The sequence below is a fragment of the Xyrauchen texanus genome, chromosome 4, assembly GCF_025860055.1.
Source record: "Xyrauchen texanus isolate HMW12.3.18 chromosome 4, RBS_HiC_50CHRs, whole genome shotgun sequence".
Classification (NCBI taxonomy): Eukaryota; Metazoa; Chordata; class Actinopteri; order Cypriniformes; family Catostomidae; genus Xyrauchen; species Xyrauchen texanus.
The window spans coordinates 27907895-27929013 of NC_068279.1; the positions used below are offsets into that span (position 1 = coordinate 27907895).

General features: G+C 39.7%; 1 protein-coding gene across 1 annotated transcript; it reads left to right on the top strand.

The window, feature by feature from the left end:
- Positions 1 to 2630: 2630 nt before the first annotated feature.
- On the top strand, positions 2631 to 20885 carry LOC127642444 (ceramide-1-phosphate transfer protein-like). The gene is made up of 6 exons (XM_052125061.1): positions 2631 to 2758; positions 3399 to 3577; positions 9084 to 10628; positions 15917 to 15975; positions 16179 to 16351; positions 18741 to 20885. The coding sequence occupies exons 3-6, from the start codon at positions 10559 to 10561 to the stop codon at positions 19387 to 19389; spliced, it is 951 nt and encodes a 316-aa protein (XP_051981021.1). The 5' UTR covers positions 2631 to 2758; positions 3399 to 3577; positions 9084 to 10558; the 3' UTR covers positions 19390 to 20885.
- The last annotated feature ends 234 nt before the right edge of the window (positions 20886 to 21119 follow it).

Genomic DNA, 21119 nt, shown 5'->3' on the forward strand with positions numbered 1-21119 from the left:
AGAGCCATAGGAGGCTCGGGAGGCGGAGCCGTGAAAGGCTCGGGAGACGGAGCCGTAGGAGGCCCGGGAGTTTCTGGGAGAAGAGCCGTAGAAGGCTCGGGGAGAAGAGCCGTGGAAGGCCCGAGAGGCTTGAGAGGCGGAGCCCTGGAAGGCCCGAGAGGCTTGAGAGGCGGAGCCCTGGAAGGCCCGAGAGGCTTGTGGGGCGGAGACCTGGAAGGCTCGAGAGGCTCGAGAGGCGGAGCCCTCGGAGGCTCGAGAGGCGGAGCCGTGGAAGGCTCGGGAGGCGGAGCCGTGGAAGGCTCGGGAGGCGGAGCTCTGGAAAGCTCGGAAGGCGGGGCTCTGGAAAGCTCGGAAGGCGGGGCTCTGGAAAGCTCGGAAGGCGGGCTCTGAAAGCTCGAAGGCGGGCTCTGAAAGCTCGAAGGCGGGGCTCTGGAAAGCTCGGAAGGCGGGCTCTGAAAGCTCGAAGGCGGGCTCTGGAAAGCTCGGAAGGCGGGGCTCTGGAAAGCTCGGAAGGCGGGGCTCTGGAAAGCTCGGAAGGCGGGGCTCTGGAAAGCTCGGAAGGCGGGGCTCTGGAAAGCTCGGAAGGCGGGGCTCTGGAAAGCTCGGAAGGCGGGGCTCTGGAAAGCTCCAGTAACTCGGAAGGCGGAGCTCTGGAAAGCTCGGGAGGCGGAGCTCTGGAAAGCTCAGGAAGCTCGGAAGGCGGAGCTCTGGAAAGCTCGGGAGGAGGAGCCCTAGAAGACTCGAGAGACTTGAGAGACTTGGGAGGCGGAGCCCTGGAAGACTCGGGAGGAGGAGCCCTGGAAGGCTCGAGAGGCGCTGGCTCTAGGACGGGCACGACCACTGGCGCTGGCTCTTGGACGGTCGAGGCTACAGGCGCTGGCTCAGGGACGGTCGAGGCTACAGGCGCTGGCTCAGGGACGGTCGAGGCTACAGGCGCTGGCTCAGGGACGGTCGAGGCTACAGGCTGGCTCAGGGACGGTCGAGGCTACAGGCGCTGGCTCAGGGACGGTCGAGGCTACAGGCGCTGGCTCAGGGACGGTCGAGGCTACAGGCGCTGGCTCAGGGACGGTCGAGGCTACAGGCGCTGGCTGGGTGACCGTGGAATGCGCTGGCTTGGATTCGCTGACCGTGGCTGACGAGGACACAGGCTCGCTCACGGTGATGTGTGTGGGCGCTAGCTCGCTCACCGTGGAAGGCGAGGGCTCTGGCTCGCTGGCCGTGGCAGGCGTGGGCTCTGGCTCGCTGGCCGTGGCAGGCGTGGGCTCTGGCTCGCTGGCCGTGGCAGGCGTGGGCTCTGGCTCGCTGGCCGTGGCAGGCGTGGGCTCTGGCTCGCTGGCCGTGGCAGGCGTGGGCTCTGGCTCGCTGGCCGTGGCAGGCGTGGAGTAGCGAGCAGAAGCTTCTGCCCTCCTCCTCCTCCTCCTCCTCCTCCTCCTCCTCCTCCTCCTCCTCCTTCGGGCTGACAAGGTTGAGTGCGCTGGCGCAGGAGCAGAGGAAGCTGAGCACACCGGCTCTGGAGCGGACCAAACTGGCGACGCTGGTTTGTGGATTAGGGCAGGCGTGGAGGTTGACTTGCTGGCAGGTGGGGCAGGCGCGAAAGGACGCACCATGGAAGACTGGAGGGTCACCATTGCGGGAGGAGAGGCAGGGTCTTCCTCAACAACTCCCACAGTGAGTGACGAGCCGCAGACCAGCAAAGTCTCCTCCACGAATTCCAGGAGAGTCCAGCCGCGCGTCGCCGGTGGCAACCGCTCCTTAAGCGAACTGTTCAGATTGCCCCTGAAGAAAGCCACCAGGGAGGAGTCTGGGAAGTCCACGACACTCGCCAGCTCGAGGAAGTCGCGGATGTGGTCCTCCACAGGACGGTCCTCTTGTTTCAGGCAGAGGAGTCTGAAGTTCGCCTGTTGCACCGCTGGATCCATTGTGGTTCGATCGTTCTGTTAGGCTGGGTGTGGAAGCAGGACAGGACAGACAGAGGTGCAGATCCAAATGCGGTATTTATTATGGCAACTAAAAATCACATAAAAACACAGGAACAAAAGAAAACATCCACAATGGGAAAACAGAGACTGAACCTTTGAAAGGACACGGGAACATCGACAAAGGACACGGGAACATCGACAAAGGACACGGGAACCTCGAACGGGTGAGTAATCAGAGGAACCACGGGCAGGAACAAGGAGCTAACACATACAACGATCGACAAGGAGTGGAAAACACACAGGGTTTATATACACAGACACAGGAGGATCACAAACGACAAACAGGTGCAAACAATGACACAGTGATGGCAGTGAGAAGATCTGGGAATTGTGGGAAGTGTAGTTTTTCACAAGGACAGTGAGACTCAGGGCGGACAACAGGGAAAACGTGACAAGGAACGGGATCGGTGACGGGTGAAACGGAAAACACGGAGCGGACAACAAGAAAACGTGAAATAAACGTGATAGTGAAACAAAGAACAGAGGGCAGACAACACAGGAACGTAACAATAGGTCTAGAAGTCAGGAGTGGTGGGAAAAGTCCACTCGTTTGACGACAGAGAGTGGGTACAAATTTCTGCCTCAAAAAGAGAAGGTTTGAGTTTTTGTGTGAGTGCCTACAGGCAGGTCTGCTTCATAAGGACATGCAGTTAAGAAAAGCCAAGGGGAATTGTATGCCTGGTTAATGTTCAGATATTGGATATTTATCTTATTTAAAACCACATTTGGAAGCCTTTATGTGTTTACACCTGTGGAACAATATCCGATCTGTGTCAGACGTGAGTAAAAAATATGATTTTTTGTGACAGCGTAAACACAGCCTAAGAAAATTGGACGATTTGCTCTACAATGTAAATTACACAGTTATACTCCAAATACAAATTTTGAAGCTGCCATGTTTTAAAATTTTTGTTTTGTTTTTTTAAGTATGCTGCTTGCTAACAAGTTGTTAGATAAAAACTACTGTTTTTCCGTTTCATTGGGTACGTTCATTCACATGCTTGTGTTTTTTTCGTCACAACAAATTACCAACAAATATATTTACAAAACATTGATTTCATTATTCACAATTTAGTAGCAATTTATGTTGTAGAACAAAACATCCAAGTATCATCAAGTATTATTTACCATAGAGCTTATTTTATTCATAAACTGAAAACCGCATTTTTAAAACCCAATGGGAAATTTTGAGTTCACCAACAAATTAACATCATGGCTGAACATTGTATTGGAGAAATTTAAAGCTGATGTCTGTTTTTCAGATGTTGTGTGTGTGTGTGTGTGTGTGTGTGTGTGTGTGTGTGTGTGTGTGTGTGTGTGTGTGTGTGTGTGCACAGTTGTATATGTGTAACTGACATCAAAGTCATTTTAGATTAATTTTAGATGCTCTTTTAAATAATTTTCCAATATTTTTTGTAGCAAGGACTTTTATTATGGCACAACAGTAACAGAAAAGCTAAGAGCAAAGATGGCTGCTAGACATCTGCCAGAGAGTGATCCACATTACCATTACAGTTTCATCAAAATATCCCACTTATTTGAAGCCTAGAAGTTTTAAAGATGCAAGATTAAGTTCTCCTTTTGTAATATGCAAAAAAGTAAGTTTTCTGGTTTATTTTTGATATATGAATTGTGTGCTTGTTGTTAGGGCTTGTTAAATAACCTGCAACATGTTGTTTTGTTCCAATGTGTGTGTGTTTTATTTCATACAAGAACAATATTTGAGTATAGTCATGCTGTTAAAGTGAATTTAACTCGGTGTAGAGAATTTACAAAATCATTCTTTTTTTATTTGTTTGTCCTTTTATATCCTGTATTTATTTTATATCTTGTCTATATTTTAGTTCTCACTGCATCTTGAGTTGGATGGTGATCCTGATGGAATGATTCAATAAATTGCCAGTTATAAGATAATCCTTGTACTGTGAAATGACTGGGGGGAGCATTCCTTTGTTTGTTTAAGTGAAAAATAAATATTAATTTATTTGTTTGAGTGGCTCTTCCTGCCCGGCAGCAAGCTTGTCCAAATGTGTTAGTTTAGAGTGGGACTGTCTGTTTGAACTAGGGATGGGCATTTAGGGCTTTTTGTCTACTCGAGTACTCGGACTAAGTGGCAATTACATGTTCATAACTGTATACATGTCTGACAAACGTCTATGCCTGCTGCATTGCGTCTTGCTGTTCCAGTGTATCGTCTATTTATAGTATAGGCTGTTATAAAATGATGTTATCAAATTTACAAAAGGGGCGAGGAAAAACTTGAAAAAAGTTAAGAACTTGACATCTGCGCGCGCAATACAAGATCTCGCACGTGAGGAAATGCCTGACAGCATCTGCTGCTTTTGCTCGCTCAAACCCTTTTATTTTTGTCAGTCGTGGGTGGGCTTTGCTCTTTGATTGTAAATTGTAAATGGTCTGCACTTATATAGCGCCTTTTTAACCTTAGCGGTATTCAAAGCGCTTTACACTGCGTTTTATTCACCCAGTCACAAACACATTCACACACACCAATGAAGGCAGAGCTGCCATGCAATGCGCTAGCCTGCCACTGGGAGCAACTTGGGTTCAGTGTCTTGTCCAAGAACAACTTCGTCATGTGGAATCGAACCACCAACCCTGCGATTAGTGGCCAACACGCTCTACCAACTGAGCCACAAATTATTATGAAAAAATTTTATTGTATGAACATCAACAGAAAGGCAGTCATACCTGAAAGTTTTTTACAAACAAAGACTGGGAGATTATAATTCAATTAACACATCACAATCTCCACAACATACCAAACAATAAATGACAAAAAAAAAAAAGTTAAATAAGTAAAGTAGGGAAGTAGGAGATTTTTTAAATTACAAAACCAATCCTTCAACAAAGAATACACATATTTTGCTTTGGGACTTTTCGTTCACTCAACGTCTCTAAATACATTGAAAATTCCTCAAGCAAGTAAACGTGGAGGAATTTTGAAAAATTAGCATTTGTGTATGTAAAATTTCAACAAAAGCAATACATTATTAATAACATAAGATACATTTTTATCCTTAATTAATAAACCAAACTGAACAATTTCCCATGAAATTATCAGTCTTGCAGGTATTTTATGTTGCATCCAGCTAAATGCCTCCTTCCAGAATGAATACACCAAATTACATTGAAAAAAAAAACAAGTGTTCAGCTGTTTCTATCACTGACTTGTATATGTGAGACAGATTTGAGTCTCCAACATTAAATCTTATTCTTAAAAATTCTTTAGTTGGATAAATAGGATTCATAAGTGCACCTCTTTACATTAAGTGGCAATGGGAACTGAAAAGAAATTGGTTCTAATTTCACTCACTTCTTTCTTATCCAAATTATGAAAAATGTAAGATCTCTTTACAGGACCTGGAAAACATTGTTTTTGTAAACCATCTCTCAAAAATATGTTAGAGCTTTTTTATCTGCAAAGTTTTCATTTTCTATCATGAGATCATGCAATTTAGGTTTTACCACTGAATATTTTAATTGTTCCTTAACTAATCATCGACAATGGGATACTTTTTTATAATTTTATCATACACTTTAGCAACTTATATTGTATTTAACACAAAAATTATTGAGACTCATTATATTCCCAAAGTTATCCATAACAGGTGTCACTGACCATTTGCCTTTTTGCCACCACTGATCAATAAACAAAGATTTTCTGCTCACTGTTATACATATGTTATTCCAGACTGACATGTTATGTGGGCTAAAATTATGTTTGAAAATCAATTTCCAATATAATAGAAATTTCAAAGTCACACTGTAACAGAAAACTTATGCACCACATTTTTTAAATACAGCTGAAGGAATCTCAAACCTTACAATCTCACAATCTCTTGTTACCATTTAAGCTTGATTTAAGCCACATTCATAATGTCAATTCAATCATCTTAAGACCTCTATCGTCATAATCTTTAACTATATAATGACTTTTCCTTTTCCATATAAAATCAAAATTCTATTTATTTATTTATTTTATCTTTTTAGCAGAAGCTGCTAGTGAGAAACACGGATAAATTAATCTAGAAAGACTCTCTACTTTCGTCAATAGAATTCTCCCAAATATTGTTATGTCTCTCTGCAGCCAAGTAGTCATAATTAATTTACATTTCTCTACATTTTTATCAAAATACAAATTTTCTAAATTATCCACCGATATTTAACGTTGATTTTAACTGGGATATTATACAATGTTCTATTAGGATGATCATGGATGGCCAATAACTCACATTTTGAGAAATTAAGCTTTTGAGAAAATTTGAATAAACTGAAGTGCTAGGGGTATTTGCTGTACATTTATTTTAAATATTTTTTAAGACTAGTGTTATCAGCAAACTGACTGACAATAAATTGATTCCCTTCTAAATTAACACCAGATATGTTGCCCATTTCCGGAAGTCTGTTGTGATTGGATGCCTGTTATAATAGGATTCATAACAAGCTAAATTTCAACTTTAGACATGACTTCACCAACAGACCCGCTGCATGTGAGTCACTGTTTGAGCGAGCAATAGCAGCAGATGAGATTAGATAGAGCGGAAGACTTTGTGGAATTGTCTTGCGCATGCTGTAAGGCATGTCCTCGCGTGGGAGATCTTGTATTGCGCACGCTGGAGATGTCATGCGTGCACGGGATCTTCCCGTTTCCTTGTGCGGCAATGAACTACTGTGCGCAAGTGTCAATAATGCGCGCGAGTGTTTAAAAACGGATTAATGCCACTGAAATGCCTTTATACGGGGGGATCACCAAACTAGATCATGCAGCCTTAAAGCCCAGGGCACCCCCGGGCAGTCAGGAGCCCCCTGGTAGTCAAGGGCCCCTGGGCACTGGCCCCATTGGCCCGGTCGGTAATTCGTCCCTGCCCAACTCAATGAAAGACTGTGCACAACGCGCGTCTGTCTGTTCTTCCTTCAGGTTTCCGGAGTAATCTTAGTAAGTGCGCACCAGTTTTTTTAGTGACTGTCTGAACAGTATATTTTCAAATAATAGGCGATGCCATAACCATTGCTTTTTAATATGCGTGTTAAGTTGAAGTTAATTTTTGAAGATGCTGTATTGTGTTTCATTTAACTGCGCTCTGTCTAGCGGTTTGAAACGCTCGCCTGCTGTACACTGCCACACACGCCTGGTGTGTGTGTCCAAACGTTCGCTCTTTTAAGGAAAGCCGCGATGCTCTGGCTTGTTGTTGCTGTGATTCATGAAGCATATCATTCAACTTTGGGAGTCTGAATTTCCACCTTTCAACTGAGGAAAGTGCAACAGAATGACACCTTATATCGGATATCTATCTTGGAAACTTGAGCGGAAATCATCATTAATTTTGTCGAGATGCAGGTGTGCGTTATGTCACGCAGGGCAGGGAGGTTTAGTCAGTAACAATCATTCACTTTTATTAAATAATATCCATTAACGAGTCAAAGATCTTACATTAAATGATAATAAAGCGTGTTTAGCAAACGTTTTGCAGAGACATGTTCAAAACACAGTTAATTACACTCTTTGATTATTGTAACAATAGCATTGCAGCGTCATATCAGTTTTTTTGCAATGAGAAGTCTCTGATAATCAATGTACCCTCAAAGTCACAGCGTAATCAATCTTAACATTAAAAAAGCTACCTCTTTGACACATTTGTGTTTAGTTTTCAGGTAATTGTCACTGGATTTCGAATTAAGTGAAAAGTCACATCATGCATGATCACTATCGATCATCGTTTTCATGATCGATCATTGCTGCCACATCCGAGTACCCGAGTCCTCGAGTACTCGTGCCCATCCCTAGTTTGTACATCCAATGGAAGACATGGTTGATTCCAAGAAGAAGAGAGAGTATGCATTCTTAATGCGACCCAGGGCAAGTGTGCTTGTCCTAACTTGCTTTACAACTATAATGCTGGTCCAGCACAATACAAAACAAGCTCAGCACAAATAAAAAATGTGTTTGGAAATGCTGAATGAGAGATAATACTTCCAGCAAAGGTTAGATGCTTTGATTTCACTATGAATAAAATAATCAAACACATGCTGCTCTTTACTGGCCTACTTTAAAGAAAGAAATAAGAATTCATCTTTGATGCCGTTTTACCCTGAGAAAAGGGCCATTTAATAATGAGTGCTTTCTACTCAAAACTTGTGACTTTAATATATCACCTTTAGAGATGAAAAATAAATAAACACATAAATAATCACAAAGTGGTTAATTGTTTTTGTTTCCATAAGCAATGAATGTGTCATAATGATGTCCTTATTCTGTTACTATGTTTTATGTGAATGAATTGAAATCTATAAATCAGCAGCTGGGTTTAAATATAGTGACACAGTGACTAACTGCTTGCCTACAGATGTGTTTACTCTTCCAAACTGAGGCATTGAAAATCTGCTTTCCATCAGAGTTTTTAATTTTTTTTTTAGAGCATTATCCTAATGATAGTTTTCAGTGTTTATTTGATCAAAATTGGCAGGGCTCAACGCTAACATTTTTTTGTACTGTCCCGGTTGGGCCAGTGCTTCAGGTTTTTACTGGCCCCGGCAACATTTTCACTGGCCCCAGCAGTGGATTAGTGGAGGATATTATGTGTTTTTGGTCACCCGTTTAGTCATGATGTCATGCAACTTTTGGCCATGTGTAGTGTTTTCACTCTCAGGATTCAAGATTTAGTCACTGAGTTAAAGATAAAATTATTGGCTGAATGTAATAAACATATGAATCCCTGACTGTGTAATATACAGTAGGTAGATATTAGGCCTAATCTATGAATGAAGAATGTGGATATAAACATAAAATCAGTCAACCCAAACAAGACCAACACTGACTGATATACAAAGCACAAAAACAAAAATGTTATGAGGATGAAGAAAACAGGGGGCGGCTGTGGATCTGGTGGTAGAGCGGGTTGGCGGTTCGCCCACATGACTCCACATGCCGAAGTGTCCTTGGACAAGACACTGAACCCCAAGTTGCTCCCAATGGCAGGCTAGCGCCTTGCATAAAGTTTATATTTATAAAGTTTATCACGTCTCATTCGGCGCTTCATCTCTAAAGGCGAATTAATGAGAGAAAATGTGTTTGTTTTTTTACAGTGGGAATAAAACTAGCGCTCTGTCCCTTTACGAGAGCACATGCATGTTAAACAGACTACGCTGCATGGAGAGAGATGATGATGAGACATATGCATGGAGAGACATGGATTATCATTCCTGTATAAAGAAACTGTTGATTTCTTGTGTTCCAATGTGTGGATTAATACTTTTCACCAACATGTAAAAACAAAAAATGTGGGGATTTTGCGCACTATGAACACGGAATGTGCGGGGACAGGCCTACTTAAAATGTTGTGCAAGACATGCAAACGTGATTTTTTTCCCTGCTATTTTCTTCACATTGGTAATAGCTGCTGCTATGATACTTGGAAAAGAGCGAGGACACTGCTAGGAGAGTGCGCTCGTTGTCTGCACACTCTTATGCATGCACATGTCTGTGCCTTGGTGCGTCCAGTATGATATGCATTTGTGCATCTTTGCAATGCTTAAATAGAATTGCACTTGCTGGTCAGTTACAATACTTTATTTGCTCAGTGTAATTTTTGTGCTCTCTTTCTTGTTGTTTGCTTGCACTAATGTTATAAATGCAGCTCTGGCCCGATAGGGCAAGTGACAGTTCTAGCAACTGGCCCGAATCTCTCTCACACTGGCCCTGGGGCATCGTGCAGTCCTTATTGTCGAGCCCTGATTGCTATCATCAGTTCACTAACTTGATTCCAATATGTGATTCTAAATGGCTATAAAAGAACAATACACCATTATTTACTCTAGCTGCCTAGTCAGAACATTTAAATTCAACATTTGAATGTGACGCATTTGAATTAAACATTTGAATGGGACATTTGAATCTTTCAAACAGCCATTTTCCTTTGAAAGAAGTCTCACTCACACTTTATTTTTCTTTGAGAAATGCATGTGGTGATTCTTATTGGGCAACTAAGAATTGTGGCTCTTTTGAGGATTTAAAAAGTTATTTGTGATGGGTGCTTGTTAATGTACAATTGTTTATGTCTCTGTACATTTTACAACAGGTTGCTTAGTGCTTGCCTAATAAGGAGTGATTTGTTGTGCCTGATTAATCTATGGACTTTGAGCAACTGGAGACTGACTATACAGAGATTGCAGGAAAGGAGAAAAAAAGAGAGTGAATGAAATGAATAGTTGAATCAACATAGCAAAAGAGAAGGTCGGGGGGATTAAATTGTACAGAGGCAGGAGTATAATAACAAAACCAGTTACTGCAAGATACTGTACATGTAGAGATTAAAAGTAGTGTGTGAGTCTGTACAGCAGTGTGTAAATTATAAAAGGATTTGACAGTTTTTGGTGAGTTGAAGATCGAAACTCTATCAAAACATTGGCAAACAAACTGTGCAAGAGAGGAAACTTTCTGACCACTACGGTAGGAGCCCAGAGATAATGACTGCTGACGAGAGAGAGTGGGCACACAAAGCCTGAGAAAGAGAGAGGGGACACCTGAGAAGACGTAGCGAGAGGGAGGACAGTGGATCATTATGGGAGTCAAATGCAAGGCTTGTACAGCCATCTTCCTCATCCTCCTTTTGCTTGGCACCATGTGGCTATGTAAGTTTTCCCATTTTTATTGCTTCATTTCTAAAATGTTTTTCACTGACAAAAAAGTACCTGTAATTGTTACCTCAAGGAACAATTTCTGCTTGATCTAAACCAGAACATTTACTTTAGTTGGTGTAACCTAATTTGTCAGGTCGATTTAGTTTAGTTTACATTTACAATTTACATATTATTAATTCACATTTTTTTACCTGAAAAAAAAAAAATAGTTACTAAAACTAATTTAGATATTACCACATGAAGGACATTTTTGTTAGGTTACCTGACAAAATATAATTTTGTACTGTGCAGACTAACTGTTGTATATCTTATTGGCTGAATTGGTTTAAAGTTACATTGAGTATTTTTATGTTGTACCAGACTAAGACTGTCACATGTGGATGGATGCAGCATCATTCAAACACAACAGCTTTTAGTTACAAATGCCATTGTAGAAATTAACATTTCACAGTCAGCCTTGATAAATTTGCATGAGAGAAAGTGGCCAGTAATAGGGAAGTTACTGAGATTTAAGCAAGTAATATTTGGTTGGTCATTTGAACATAACATGGCAGCCCCCATGAGGGGTCCATCTATGTGTAGATTAAAACAGCTTTTATAAGGTTACTGATATGACTGGACTCTTCATCTCATATGAGTGGTCATGATTTCAAAATAACTCTTAATTTCTTTAAGAGTAAAACGGAGTAATGGAGTGGTGGTGGTTTAGTGGGCTAAAGCACTAAACTGTTAAGCAGAAGGTTGTCGGTTCGATTCCCACAGCCACCGCCATTGTGTCCTTGAGCAAAGCACATAACTCCAGGTTGCTCTGGGGGGGGATTGTGCTGTAATAAGGGCTCTGTAAGTCGCTTTTGATAAAAGGGTCTGCCAAAAGGAAATGTACAACTTTTTAATGAAGAAAACGTTACCTTTATTCCAGAGTGGCACACACCAAAGCCATTTCATCCTGCTTTGTGGATGCTGTTATGTTCGTTTTTAACTATTGCGTGGTAGGTTTTTTTGATCAATAAATTGAATCAAGTGTGAACTTCATTTATACAACTATTGTACAACCCCAATTCCAATAAAGTTGGGGCCGTGTGAAAAATGCTAATAAAAACAAAAAGGAGTTATTTGTAAATTATATTCAACCTTTGCTATATTGAAAGCACTACAACTACACATTATATGATGTTTTATATTGTGAATTCCATTGTTTGTTTGTTTTAAATGTAGTCATTTCAAATCAAATGATTGCAACATGCTCCAAAAAAGTTGGGACAGCCGGGTGTTTTCCAATGTGAAACATCACCATTTGTTCTAATATCACTTATTAAACATTTGGGCAGTGAAGACACAAGTTTGTTAAGTTTAGAAAGTGGAATTTTCCCCTATTCATCCATTATGTAGGTCTTTAGCTGCACAATTGTATGGGGTCTTTGTTGCCATATTGTGCACTTCATAATGCACCATGCATTCTCAGTTGGAAATGGTCAGGACTGCAGGCAGGCCAAACTAGCACCTGCACTCTCGGCTTACTCGGACAGAATGATTTGAAGTTGTCCTGCTGAAAACGCCTGGACATCCCTGGAAAAGACAGAGCTGGATTGTAGTATATGCTGCTCCAAAATGTGTACATATCTGTCTGCATTAATGGTATCCTCTAGGGATGGTAAGATTCACCGATTCGCAACAGTGCATCGGCATAAAAGTTAACGATGCTATACATCGATTTAAATAAGTGTGCTTCGGATACAAGTGGACATTTGTATCGCGATGCATCGTTTCTAACATTTGCATCGGTAAAAAACTATTTATTTATATATAATAATTATGGCTGTCAATCAATTAAAATTTTTAATCGAATTAATTACATGGTTACTTTAATCGCATATACAAATATTTGGTGAGAAAGCCCCTCATATAACAATAATTCGAAATATAATGATGAAAAAATTATACATAGTTATCTTTAAATATTTTACAATTTATATATATATATATATATATATATATATATATATATATATATATCTATCTCAAATAAAAAATATTCAGATAATTAAAATGCATTACATTCTTGTGGCAGAAGAGTTAATCATTGATAAGACATTACAAAAAGCGGCTTTAGAATACAATGTATTGTTTACTACCATATTATTGAACATACGCCAATCATTGGCATACACTTCACAGCAATTCATTACACAAGTGAATTTGTCAATTCAGTTCAGGTCAGTTCAGAGATTTCAGGGGCTTGTTTAAGGACCCATTAATTTACATCTGCATCAGACATGCTTGTGTCACGTCTCGGGAGTGCCGAATCATAAACATAAAATTTTTAGGTCACTGTGTCATGTCCAATATAGATTAATACTCAATCTTTAAACACATCTTGAGATCACTTAGTTCGGATTTGCGCTCCACCAAGTGTTTTGAATGCAAGAACGTAACGCATGTCTGTGTTGCTGCTGATGGTTTTGTTCTTCACTCTATAAACTGTGCGTTTTCACACAGACCGAGGCGTGTCCTGACAGTCACATACGTCGATCGCAAAGGCAATGCTGGTAGATCGCACACACTTTAAATATGTTTTTGTTAAATTTTTATAAAAATATATATAATGTCTTTCTTTCCTTTTAGTTTCTGTCTGACTTGCACTTGACGAGTAAATTTTGACCAGGCAAGATTTGTGTTTATTCAGTTGCCATGACAACTAGGTTTGCGCCTCCCAAGGGTTTCTGAAAACAGAGCGCGAAATTATGAAACTCACAGTGTTTGAGACTAGCTACCAGCAGCTACTGCCCTGTTCAGTGCAAGTCATCAGAATATGGTAAATGCCCTGGATATTGTAATCTATTGTGCTGTAGGTGTTTTGGGTTTAGTGTTCAAACTGAATGATATCAACATTGAACATTATTATATAATTTTTTATTAATTAGAAGATGAATTCCATGTAGGTTACATGCAGTAGTCCCAACATGTTTTAAAAAAAAAATGAAACAGTTTTTTTAGTTGGTAGATCTTATTGAGTTGGTCATTTAAAAGTAGATAATCACGCAATAAAGTGTGGGTACCCCTGACATAGAATACAGATTAACATGGCAGAGGCAGAGCTGCATCTTCCACCAAATAATTACAAATCCAATGTTTGTAAACACTTTGGTTTTTATAAGAGAGACATGGAGATTTTTATAAAACCATGCAGTTTGTAAAATATGTCATGCCACTATAAAGTATACATGCAGTACGACTAATTTTACAACACACTTGAAACGCTGACACGAAAGCACATTCGTCTGCTGGCAAGTTATGGAACATTTCTTCATTGTTTATCCCTGAGCATCCTTAAATTGTGTCACTGTTAAATGTGTGAACTGAAAAGTGTAATTCGAAACAGAACAGGAAAATAACGTCTGGTTTTATTTAATCTTTTTTTTTTTTTTTGCACTACAAAGGCCTGTTTGTGAAAGGTCCATGCGTTAGAAGTCAGAAGGCACTTAAGTTAATTTATGATTTACTGTCGAACTCTGTATCCTACCATATTGAATTGTATAGCATCATATTTTTTCCCATTGCTCTGAATTGCATTGTGATGAATCGAATCGAAATCGGATTGCACTGCATCGTAATAGGGGTGAATCGTATCGCATCGGTAGCTGCTTCATATGCATCTTTAATGTATCGTATAATTGGTTATATGCATCGAGATGCATATCGCTTCTGCCTCAGTTATGGAGATGCACATCCCTAGTGCCATCACAGATGTGTGAGTTACCCATGCCATGGGCCCTGACACACCCCTGGCCCATATAGACACTGGCTTTTGGACCTGAAGCTGATAACAGCTGGATTGTCCTTTTCCTCTTTGGCCCAGAGGACACGACGGCTGTGTTTTTCAAAAACAATTTGAAATGTGGACTCATCGAACCAAAAATCATGATTCCACTGTTCTACTTTCCATCTAAGATGAGGCTGAGCCCAGAGAAGTCGGCAGTGCTTCTGAACAGTGTTGATGTAGGGCTTCTGCTTTGCATAGTAAAGTCTTAACTTGCATCTGTGGATGCAGCAAAGAATGATGTTGACTAACAAATGTGTACTAAAGTAATCCCAAGCCCATGTTCATGATATCCATTACAGATGAATTACATTTTTTTAAAAAGGTAATGTCTGAGGGATCAGAGATCATGCGCATTCAAAAGTGGTTTCCGTCATATATTCTGCACTGTAGAGGGTGATATGCCCCAAATCCATCCAATTTGTCTTTGGGGAACATTGTTCCTCAAAATGTTGGATTATTTGCTGAAACAACTGTTGGCAAATTGACAAGTCTCGAATGATCCTTGCTCTTGAAGGACTAGGCTGTTTTTGAAGGCTCATTAGATACTATGACAAGATTGCCTCACCTGTTTAACATCTCCTGTTTCACATCACTTGTTGTTTTAACTCATCAAATTGTTATTAGTCTTAAATTGCCCCTGTCCCAACTTTTTTGGAGCATGTTGCAATCATCTGATTTGAAATGACTGTACATTAAAAACAAACAAACAATGAAATTCACATATAATGTTTAGTTGTAGTGCTTTCAATATAGCAGAGTGAATATCATTTTCAAATCACTTCTTTTTGTTTTTATTAGCATTTTTCATACAGTCTCAACTTTTTTGGTATAGGCATTGTATTTGTTTTCATTAAGTTTGTATTTTTATCCGTAGACTTTGTTAATTTTGTGTTATACTTTTTTGTATTATAGTTTTACCACGTGTCATGGCTGATTCATTATCTTGACTGAGGAAAAGTGTTAACAAATGTGCTTTGTAAAATATTATGTAACATCACTAAATCAACATGAATATATTAGGTAGGTTACACCAACAAAACTAATTTTAAGGATTCGATCAGGTAGAAATAAGTTAACAATTGCAGGTTACCACTTTTTACAGCGCAAAATTTTATTAAAAAACGGAAAAGCTGTTAAGTCCCATTGTGCATTTCCAATAAATACCACTAAGCATCTCCATACACTGAGGTTTGATTATGTGCTTGTGATTTGAACATACCAGACCTTTACTATTGATCACAGTCTGAAACTTAGTATAAATTAATTTACAAAGACATACTTTAGAGAACTTTATCTCATGCTGATCATTACGTAATACATGATGATTTATCTATGTGAACTTAACAATGTGAACTGTTTTCCAGATATGTTTTTTTTTTATTCTCCTTTCCAGATTCTATTCAAATTTTCTCCTTGTTACAGTCTTTGTCTGTTTCTCATTCTCTGCCTTTCATTTTAGATGGGAGCCTGGACCAGCACCTGGAGACTTGTCTGAAAATATATGTTCCGAAATACAAGGTAGGTGTGGAGAAATAAAAAGAGAACACACTATCATCAAAGTGAGGCTGTTAATAGGTCATAGAGATGTGCTTTTACCCCTTGTGTTGGTGTCTGTGCATGCTATCGAGAACTTTACCCATATATTGCCATTAATTTATGATATCACTCTTAGAAATCTATTCCTCATTAACCTTCACTTTCCATCTCTCTATTTTTCTCAGGCTGTCTCTTTGAACAGAGTTAACAGTTCAGAGGAAGGTGAAGCTCCACTGAAGGTGTGTCCTGGTCAGAGGTTTCAAGTTGCTAATTTGCTGGCTCACCTGAAGGCTGCACCAGTCTCCACCAATGATGTGCTGCTAAAGCCATATCTAGCAAGCTGGGATGAGCTCATCAAGTATGTTAACATAAAACTATTTAAGGAATGTTCCAAGTTCAATGCAACTTGAGCTTAATTGACAGCATTTGTGGCATAAACTTGATTACCACAAAAACTTTGATTCACCTCTTGTTTATTATAGTCTAATAATACAAAAGCAAAAATCACATTTACAGTAAGACTTCAACAGTGGAATTGATAGGGACTAGTTTATAAATGTTAAAATACACACTGTTTCAAAAATATAATATCAAGACTTAAACATTATACACGTTGACATGATTTTTGTAACAAATTCAGGGATTCACCTAGTTACATACCAGATTACATGGTTTACCAGTGTAAATTGTATAATTGAAAATAACTGTATGCAGAAAGATTTTGTTGGATATTTATTACATTAAATCATGTTAACATGTATTTTCAGTCTTGCAGCTATACTTTTGAGACAGTGTGTATTTTAATGTTTATGGTCCAGCCCATTCACTTCCATTGTAAGTTTCTTTTTTTTTAATGATAAATGACTTCAGATAAGTTCACACCGCAGCTGAATTTGGCCCAAATCTAATTTTCTTCCTCGCATGTGACAGATCTGTTAATTGAATGACGGTGTGAATAGCCGCAAGCGCATTGAGTCTGACATTTTCAAAACGATCGCCACATTATGTGGAAATAAATCGGATTCGTATCTGATTTTTTCCGATTTAGTCTGAACAGCCAGGTAAGATTTAATGTGATATTTTACATCAATCTAATTCAACATTCTCAATATGGGTGCTTAATATGTCTGTTATACACTCACTTAAAGGATTATTAGGAACACCTGTTCAATTTCTCATTAATGCAATTATCTAATCAACCAATCACATGGCAGTTGCTTCAATGCATTTAGGGATGTGGTCCTGGTCAAGACAATCTCCTGAACTTCAAACTGAATGTCAGAATGGGAAAGAAAGGTGATTTAAGCAATTTTCAGCGTGGCATGGTTGTTGGTGCCAGACGGGCCGGTCTGAGTATTTCACAATCTGCTCAGTTACTGGGATTTTCACGCACAACCATTTCTAGGGTTTACAAAGCATGGTGTGAAAAGGGAAAAACGTCCAGTATGTGGCAGTCCTGTGGGCGAAAATGCCTTGTTGATGCTAGAGGTCAGAGGAGAATGGGCCGACTGATTCAAGCTGATAGAAGAGCAACTTTGCCTGAAATAACCACTTGTTACAACCGAGGTATGCAGCAAAGCATTTGTGAAGCCACAACACGCACAACCTTGAGGCGGATGGGCTACAACAGCAGAAGACCCCACCGGGTACCACTCATCTCCACTACAAATAGGAAAAAGAGGCTACAATTTGCAAGAGCTCACCAAAATTGGACAGTTGAAGACTGGAAAAATGTTGCCTGGTCTGATGAGTCTCGATTTCTGTTGAGACATTCAGATGGTAGAGTCAGAATTTGGCGTAAACAGAATGAGAACATGGATCCATCATGCCTTGTTACCACTGTGCAGGCTGGTGGTGGTGGTGTAATGTGTGGGGGTTGTTTTCTTGGCACACTTTAGGCCCCTTAGTGCCAATTGGGCATCGTTTAAATGCCACGGCCTACCTGAGCATTGTTTCTGACCATGTCCATCCCTTTATGGCCACCATGTACCCATCCTCTGATGGCTACTTCCAGCAGGATAATGCACCATGTCACAAAGCTCGAATCATTTCAAATTGTTTTCTTGAACATGACAATGAGTTCACTGTACTAAAATGGCCCCCACAGTCACCAGATCTCAACCCAATAGAGCATCTTTGGGATGTGGTGGAACAGGAGCTTCGTGCCCTGGATGTGCATCCCACAAATCTCCATCAACTGCAAGATGCTATCCTATCAATATGGGCCAACATTTCTAAAGAATGCTTTCAGCACCTTGTTGAATCAATGCCACGTAGAATTAAGGCAGTTCTGAAGGCGAAAGTGGGTCAAACACAGTATTAGTATGGTGTTCCTAATAATCCTTTAGGTGAGTGTAGTTTAAAACTTTTAAATTCAAGTAATATCTTTTATAGTTAATGCATTGTTCCTTTTTAAGAAAAGAAAAGAAAAGTATAGGCTTCAACAGTTGGATTCACCGGTTAATTTGAAATTCACATATGTAACATATGCGAATGAAAAGATGCAGTTAGATTTAGCTTACGTAATGCTCTTTGGTCATCACTGGAGCAGAAAACAGTTTCTATATTTCTCAAACTGTATCAAAACGTGAATGCAAGTCAGTGGAAATTCTATTGGCAATGAGATTTTGTCCTGCTGTAGCCACAGAGATTTACTTGGAAATATCATCATTAGTATACTGTACTGTATACATATGTCATTTCAAGAAATCTACATAACAAACTATCTCTTCTCTCCTTCATTTAAGGTTTATGGAAGCCTTGGGTCCAATGGTGGGTTTAATTTCACAAGAAATTGAATCAAAGACCGCCATCATCCGAGATCTAACCAGAAAACATGAGAAAGAAGCAGAGAAGAGAATGAAAGATAAAAAAAGTATGACTGTGGGGAGAAACACAGGCATGGTGATACCTCATAAAAGACCTTCAAACTCTTCTAAAACTAATCACATACTCTCAGATGAAACATTTGTTTACATTTCTATTCGGTCTATGATTAAGTGGGAGATGAAGAACGGGTTGGTAGACTTCCAGAAGTATACCATTTCAGGCTGCAGGACTCTGCTGCGTTTGCATCGTGCTCTGCTTTGGCTGCAAAACTTCCTACAAGAATTGGGGAAGGATGCATCTGAAGGAGAGCATTTACGAAGACCTTCTGACCTCTGCAAAGAGACCTACCAACGTACACTTGCACAACATCACACATGGTTGGTGAGGAGAGCAGCAGAGCTGGCCTTTATCGCAATGCCTGAAAGACCTTTTTTCTACCAGTTGGTGTGTGTGGAGACACAGGCAGAAGCAGCTGTGGTGCTAGATAGGGTGGTGAGAGCAATAGAAGAAGTGTACAAGAGAACTGAAGGAGCTCTTGTTGAACACAAAATGCTGGACCTTCCATGAACATAGAAAGAGAGAGGAAAGATAAAGAAAAGAACTGTTAGGATCACACTTCCCATTGATGCATGTAGTTTGGCGGGGCCAACATGTTGGCTTGGGTATAGTGCAGTATAGTATTTAGTGCAGAAGGCTAATTTGCTTTAAATCTTACTGATATACTCCAAGAACAGGACATTTTCTTAAAGAATTATAAATGACCAAATTCTCCAAGTGAGAAAGCAACCGAACAGACACTTTAAAAATGAACATTTGAATTCAGAATGCAGAAAGAGCTGATGCAGAAATATGTCAATTAAATCTACTATGACGAACATGTGACATTTTTGAAAAGGATGGTGTTAGAAAGTAATTTTTTTAATAAACAGCACAAAATAAAGTACTGATTGGTTTACATACTACTGAATTGCAGATCCTGTATTTCCACACTGAAGCACATAGAACCATATAAATGGTCTATGAAACTTAAATAAAGAATTGATACTTTATTCTCAGTGTGCAGAAAAAAGTATAATGGAGGAAATTGACTTTTCCGTCTAGTAAACATGCTGTGCTCATTGTGTGTAAGCTTTTTGCAGGTGTTGCCCCCACATCTTTATTTGTCAAGTCTAATAGCCAGTCAAATGTTGAAAAGATATCAACACTGATTCCATTTATAGTTGTTTGGCAAGATACTACTGCTAATAACAAAAAACAAAAAAGCTGAGAGGAAACCCTAAAAGACCAAATAAAAAAATGCTATAGCCTTCTGTGACTGCAACTAACACTACATTTCAAATATAGATTATTACAGATATTTGGCATGCATCTTTGAACAGACATCGGACCTTCAAAACCCCTGTGCATAAAGCAATTCATTGATTTTTGTGATGATGTTAGCACAATAGGCATGCATCATGGTAGTACTGGTGCACTGGTAGATTTGAAAGATGCAGCAATGCAAGCACAGCAAACTTGAGAGGTTCAAGTAATTGTACTAGGGATGCACCTATCCGATACCTGGATCGGCATCGGCTCCGATACTGACGTTTTTAAATGGATCGGGTATTGGTCCGACGAGCCGATACTGTGTGTTAGTCATGTTCGTTACCGTCAAGCTAAAAAAAATGACATAAAATAACAATAAAAACACAGTTAAAGCAGTTCATATGACTCGCGTATTTTATTCAAAGCCACCTGAAGGTGTGTGGTAGCTCTGTGAATCACAAAAGGCTGTGTTTAATAAGTAAATATATAAAATGCTCGTGCAGCTCCAGCGCATCAGTGAATGGCGCTGCTCTTTTTACACACACACACACACACACACACACACACACACACACACACGGCTATGTTTATCCTTCACACGGTGTGCAATATTTAATATATAATAAACAAAATCTCGGTTGTAGATGCTCAATAGTTCGGTTCACTTATAATATGCATTTTGAATGGCACCGGAGGTGGATTTTTACCAGAATCTGAATAAGAAGCAAATTAAACTACTGTTAACTTGCCTACAAACAGACACATACAGGACTTCCTGGAAAGTTCAGAATGTCAAAATAAAAAGAGTCCTGAATCCTTTAAAGTCCAGATACAAGTTGAAAAAATTGTGCAAAAAAAAAAATAAAATAAATAAATAAATAATTGTTTCATTTCTACTGATGACTTACTGTTAATCTTGCTGCTACATTATCCAGTATACTAGTTAACAATACCATTTTTTTAAATAAGCTATACAGTTATATTGAAAT